This window comes from Bubalus bubalis, chromosome 2, assembly GCF_019923935.1.
Source record: "Bubalus bubalis isolate 160015118507 breed Murrah chromosome 2, NDDB_SH_1, whole genome shotgun sequence".
NCBI lineage: Eukaryota > Metazoa > Chordata > Mammalia > Artiodactyla > Bovidae > Bubalus > Bubalus bubalis.
In genome coordinates this window covers 91,020,660-91,026,659 of record NC_059158.1, presented here as the reverse complement: position 1 = coordinate 91,026,659, position 6,000 = coordinate 91,020,660, and the positions used below count along the sequence as shown (strand labels likewise).

Here is a 6,000-nt window from a genome sequence, read left to right as displayed (position 1 = left end):
GCGTCCTGCTTCGTTTCAAGGAGACCCAGCTAAATATTGCCCATACTCCTGACCCACAAACCTTTGAGATATTGTGTTTTAAACCTCTGTGTTTGCAGCAGTTTGTCAAACAACAACAGAAAGCTAATACAAGTGCAAAGCCTCAATTAAATAGGTAATATATTTTAAGAACCTCAAAGAGATAGGTGTTAATAGGTCACTCTAGATTTTTTAAATTCCATTTCATTTAAAGTAAGTAAAGACAGAGAGAGACAGCAGAAAGTTCTGTCATTGAAGAGTAGCATTCTTTATTTCAGAAAGGTGTCAAAATTTTATTTTATTGCCCATAGTTCTGTAAGGAATTGGATATAAAGCACCAATAATTTTGTGATCCAAAGTATAGTATAGTTGTTATGTGTTATTTACTATGCTTAGACTGTATACATCCATCAATACTTATACTTTATGATTAGTATACACAAGCTGTTTCCAAGTTTGATCTTCAGTTCAGACTAGGATTTTTAATATTGTTTGTATCATGCACTAAGATGGAAAAGCATTAAAAAGTAGAAATGATAAATAAAATTCATTTCAAAAAATATAGTTCCAACCTGCTTGACATGGTGGTGTTCCTATAGTCACATGACAAGAGTGATTCCCAATAGGTTTGATTCAAATTTGATTTATTAATCAAAGCCATATTAGAAAAATGCATTTTCATAACAAATTTTCAATTAATAAATTCACCAATATTACATATTTGACAACTTTGGGGTTAAAAAAAAAAACTCTTCACTTTTCTTTTCCCAGTAAATTATATCAAAGTAAGTCACTGTGGTCATTGTGCACCAGAAAATTAGAGAAATGACATCTTCTAAAGCCTCATTGAGGTCAGATTCAGGTTGAAAAACTATGCTATGAGAAATTTACCCACATTTCCACTCAACAAAGGTTTCTTACAACTTGTGAACACACAAAACATGCGATACCCTTCCTTCCTGTACTTTGGTTAAAAAACGCTTAACTTTTTTTCCAGAACATGTCTAACTCGGCTCTCATGCTTCTTATCGCAGGTGACAGTGCAGCATGCTGTGCTCCTTCCCTCTACCATTTTGGGTTTGATGTTTACTGTAAGATGGTATCATACTATATTTAACGCTTAAAACCACAGAAAAGCAAATGACATGTTGTCTGCTTTTCCAGATGAACTGCGGTAGTTCTTAAAACATTGTTCATGTAGAATACTTTAAAATCATCTTTCCTAAAATAAAGATAGTATTTTTGCCCCTGGACTTGGTGAAAGAGGACAAACAGATAATGCTACACTCATGTAAGCAGATCTTTAACATGACAATTCTAGCCTGTGGTGAGAAATAAGCAATATCTGTCAAATCACAATTGATTTGCAAGCCCCTGTTGAAAATAAATGTGTTGCTAACCATATAGCTATTATAAGTTATGTGCTAATATCTGAAAACTTGTTTGTAGACCTGAGAAGAGTCACCTTATATGTTTGCCTTTCTATTTACCAAATAGGGTTTTTTCTCCTATTTACAATATCCTTATTCATGCAATATCTACAATTGTACATTTTAAATATTGGGGTTGGGGCAAATGGTAGTCCTGTGGTGGTAACTACACAGAACCAGCAAAGAGGTGAACAACATCCAGAGAGACCAAGCAGGTAAGCTAGAGCTGGGAAAAACTGGCTTCCAATATTAGCCCTCCCAGTGACCATGGGGGCTTCTCTTAAAACCTGCTTCCTTATCTATATGCCTAATGTCTCTCTACAGGTTTATTTCTGGGATCACATGGACAACATCTTTCACCTATTATGCATTCAGTAAATGACAGACAAGATTGCCATTGTTCCTGTGAAAGCTCTACTCTTCACATGAATGATTCTTATACAGAGCCCACTGGATACTCCTGAATTCAAAGAATTAATAGAAAGTATGTCCCATTAGAAATATTTTCCTATTTTATTTTATCATTTATTTCTTACCCTACAAGCTTCCTTGCCCTCATCTCTTTTCTCCTCAAAATGAGTCACTCTTTACTCAGTTTATTTAAGTGTATCAGTTGCACTCAAAGTCATCTATCTCTCACACATACACACACAATCAGTAGGGACTGTATATTGCATTGTCCAGATTATCTACCCTAGAATATAGGTAATGAGCAGCTGTATCACCTGAACAGAGAAATCATGAACTTTAATTGGCATTGAATAAAAATGTGATTGAAAGATGAGGAGTAAAAGTGATACCAACATAACTAATAGACAAGAGAGTGTTGCAGCAATAACTACTAAGAATATATAATATAAAGTGAGGAGTAATGTAAAAAAATTTCACAGGAGGAAAATCTTTTTCCTAACTCTAATTTTTCAAGTTTTAGATATTTGTTCAAAAAACATCACAAGGCTGTAGGATCTTGAGAGTTACAGACTTCTCATCAATGTTTAGGAAGAGCAAAAGTTGAATCAGGTAAGAAAGACATCCTCATCCATTTTGTTTAGGCCACCAATAAAAAAAGACCTTATTATAGTCTTATTTAGTACCCATCTTAGAAAACATCTTTCAATGGATTTTATAAAGCTTAAATCCTCCTATTAAATCTACTTCCTGCTTTATTATCACTGTGGATATAAAAAAAAGGGCTGATGATCATCTTCACTTCTAATCTTTCATAAATTTGAACAGAAACATTCAAAATCACCTATTAATTAGCTTCCCCATAGTCTACTGAGCTTAAGCAAATATAAGTTTTGTAACCCACCAGTTAATCTACAGAAGGTATTCCAAATAATTACATTCTGTCACATTGTTATTTACACTTGATTCTAAAAAGTTCTCAACTTTTCACATGACTAATCTAGAAAATAAATATTACCCTTGCTTTCACAGGCAGCATTAAAATGAGCAGGCAATGGAGTTAATTTGTTATATTTTGTAATTTACTATTATTTAATTCTCCTACTGCCTGCTTAGAACTTGAACCGTTCTGGTTAAAAAAAGATTGCAAAAGATACATGGTAGTACAAAAGTTTAAATAAAGTTCACTACAGCCATGAAATGAGATGTCAGTTTTGCAATCCATCTGCTCTTTCCCACTAAACTGGGTGGAGTTGATCTAAAGGAATCTGAAGATATTTACAAAATAAGCTAATAGGAAAGGGCACGGCAACCCATTAAAAGCGACTCTCTTCCTCTTCCACAGCGTGGTGAAGGCCTGGGATGAATTTCAAGAGCTGTTTCCGGACGCTTCCCCTTCTGCTTTTCCTGGGCAGGGTCCCATACATGCCTGAGAAGTTACCCTCGCACAAAGGAGACATGGACCCACTGCTGGCAGAACTAATGCTGCGATTCCTCCTCGAAGAAGACCTCTTCAGAAAGTCGTCTCCTTCCCTGGGGACAAAGCACTCGTCATCTGTGCTTGTTTGGCGGCTGAAGGCGTCCCGACTGGAGTCTTCAGACACAGCGGTTTGGTACCCATCCTCACTGTCTATCGTCATGGAGCTCAGCCAGCTCTTACAGCTGCTGGCGCTGGATAATCGGTTCCGGTCCCGGAGGGCCACGCCAGGCAGCGGTCCAAGCAGCGTGAATTCATCTACGTCCATATTTTCCAAGCTTGGGCAGTTAGTCGCATCACCTACAATGCAGAAAAGAAAGCCTCCTGTGAAATAGATCTAAGCATCACTCCTTACAAGTAAATACATCAAAATTTCTCTTTGAAAGGCACAAGAAAGAGTAAGGCTAAATAATTCTTTTCACCAAGCTTGCACAAATAAGTGACTGTCTATGAGATCATTTGATAAGCTTAAGAGTATGATTTTTCAAGCTATTTGTCCATAGACTGTGTGTGCTCAGTTACGTGGTTGTGTTTGACTCTCTGTGACCCTGTGACTCTAGACTGCCAGGCTCTTCTGTCCATGGAGTTTTCCAGGCAAGAATACTAGACTGGGTTGCCATTTTCTACTCCAGGAATCTTCCTGACCCAGGGACCAAACCTCCGTCTCTTGCATCTCCTGCATTGGTGAGCGGATTCTTTAGCACTGTGCCACCTGGGAAAACCTTGTTTATGGATTAGTTTCATGTAAAGGATTCCATGGTCACAAAAAATGGTCTAGATTAAATAAATTGAAACAAAATCTTCACATTAGAATAGTTCAACTCATAACAGTATTCCAGTGCAACTTTTGAATTTCCAAAAGAATCATTTCTCACATTAAAGTGGCCCTGCCACCTTTTATTAAAATCATCATAGAAATGGGTTCCAAAGAATATACTTGGAGAAATGCCCTCTTATGGATTTTCTCTATTTTAGTTCCTCTGGTTTTTAGTTACTGCATTTGTAAATAATTGTAAAATTATTATAACATCACTTGAAGCGTATGGAAATCACAGTTATAAAACCTACACCTTACGGACTGATTATTAGAGAATTCAAAGATGCTTAGAACAGAAAGGATATCGTAGCGCCTCGATATTCCCAGTTTATTCTTAGAATACTTTAATACTTATATTCTTTGAAATGGTAGTGTACCAGAAAACATCCCTGTCCTAAAATAAATAATCATTTGAAAAAATTGAATGTTATCTGCTTGGCTAAATTTCTTCATCAACCTTTTATAACCTACATCTGGGCTCTCCAAACTCAAATTTTAATCTCACACCGACAGCCTGTTCATATCCCACTTGCTTCTGTACTATCTGAGTTGTTTGGTATGCTGCTAAAAGAAAGGAGATTATTTGTAATACTAGCCAGAAAAAAAAATCATTTGAAGGTGACTTTGCTTCAGGAAAAGTAATAATAGGACATTACACACTCAGAAATGTGTTTTTTTAACCTTATGCTGATTGTCTCTACTGCTGCTCTCCTTTGCCCTTGGTTGACAATATTAAAAGAGACTGTTTGTTTATTTTTCCATTTGATCTGCAAGGTTGAGAAGGGTCAGCCCTATGGTGACCAGTTATAATGTGTTCTTTTTTGTTAACAAAACCTACTTTATTTCATCTGGCAACAAGTTGATGAATGTCTTTTGATTGGAGAGCATTTGGCTTGTAGAATCTCAAGCCCTGGATATTTATTCTAGGTCTATAAAAAGTAAACTAAAGAACTCTTTTAATCTCTCAAAAAATATAGACAATGGCCTTATGAGGAGCCAATCTCCTTGATTCTGAACAAAGGACTTTGTCGATACAAGGCCATGCCCACAGAACCACAGAACTGCCTACACTTATCAAATCAAACCCCATGTCCCCTTTAGGATACTCCTCTGCAAGTGGAGGCAAAGATATCCCTAACACCCTGAAGTTTACAGAAATCCAGGAAGTAGCCATGTATTTGTGCCTTTGACTTGTTAGCAAATTTTAGATCCCTCAAAAAAACCCTGTTATACATTTTTAAGAATATTACTTTGTAAACACAAATAGAGAAGTAACTCATATATGTTTCATTTTCTGAAAAGAAAGAACTTGAACACAAACTTCTGTCATAAATTAGTGCCAAATTAAGAATTAAATGTATCTTTTTTCTATAAACAGATGATCACTAAAACAAACATATTGTAAGGTTATAAATAGAGACTTTAGGTCAGACTTATCTAACAAGGATATAAGCTATATTTCACACCCACATAGCTAGTGGTTTCAGTGCATTATTTGCACACGTAAGTTCATTCCTCAGGTTATACCAGTCACACAGCAAATGCCAAGTCAACGAATTTTAAACTCAACCCTTCTTCTCAGAATGCATACAATGGCAAGAAGCATGCATTTACTATTTTAAAGATCCTTCACATTTCCTGGGTTTGAGGGCCATGAAGGAGAATACCTCTGCATTATTGTAACTTACATAATTTGAGCAAATAATACAAGCTCCACCCAAGAAGCATGCTACCTTTCCAGTTTCAAGAGTTTCTCAGAACTACGCAGCCCCTGAGCCATAGGTATTCTCAGGAATTTAATTCATCTGCCAAAGTAACAAGAAAATGAGGCCACCATTCATATTGCTCTT

The 6,000-nt window shown here is 36.3% G+C and overlaps 1 protein-coding gene across 2 annotated transcripts in view; it reads right to left on the bottom strand.

Moving 5' to 3' along the window:
* Positions 1-262: 262 nt before the first annotated feature.
* LOC102406644 (cytohesin 1 interacting protein) overlaps positions 263-6,000 on the bottom strand; it is an 82,494-nt gene continuing 76,756 nt past the window's right edge. For both annotated transcript variants that reach the window (XM_006067560.4, XM_006067559.4), the window contains one exon: positions 263-3,633. In XM_006067560.4, coding sequence (XP_006067622.1) covers positions 3,173-3,633 — 461 coding nt within the window. In that variant the 3' untranslated portion in view covers positions 263-3,172. The remainder of the gene's footprint in view (positions 3,634-6,000) is intronic.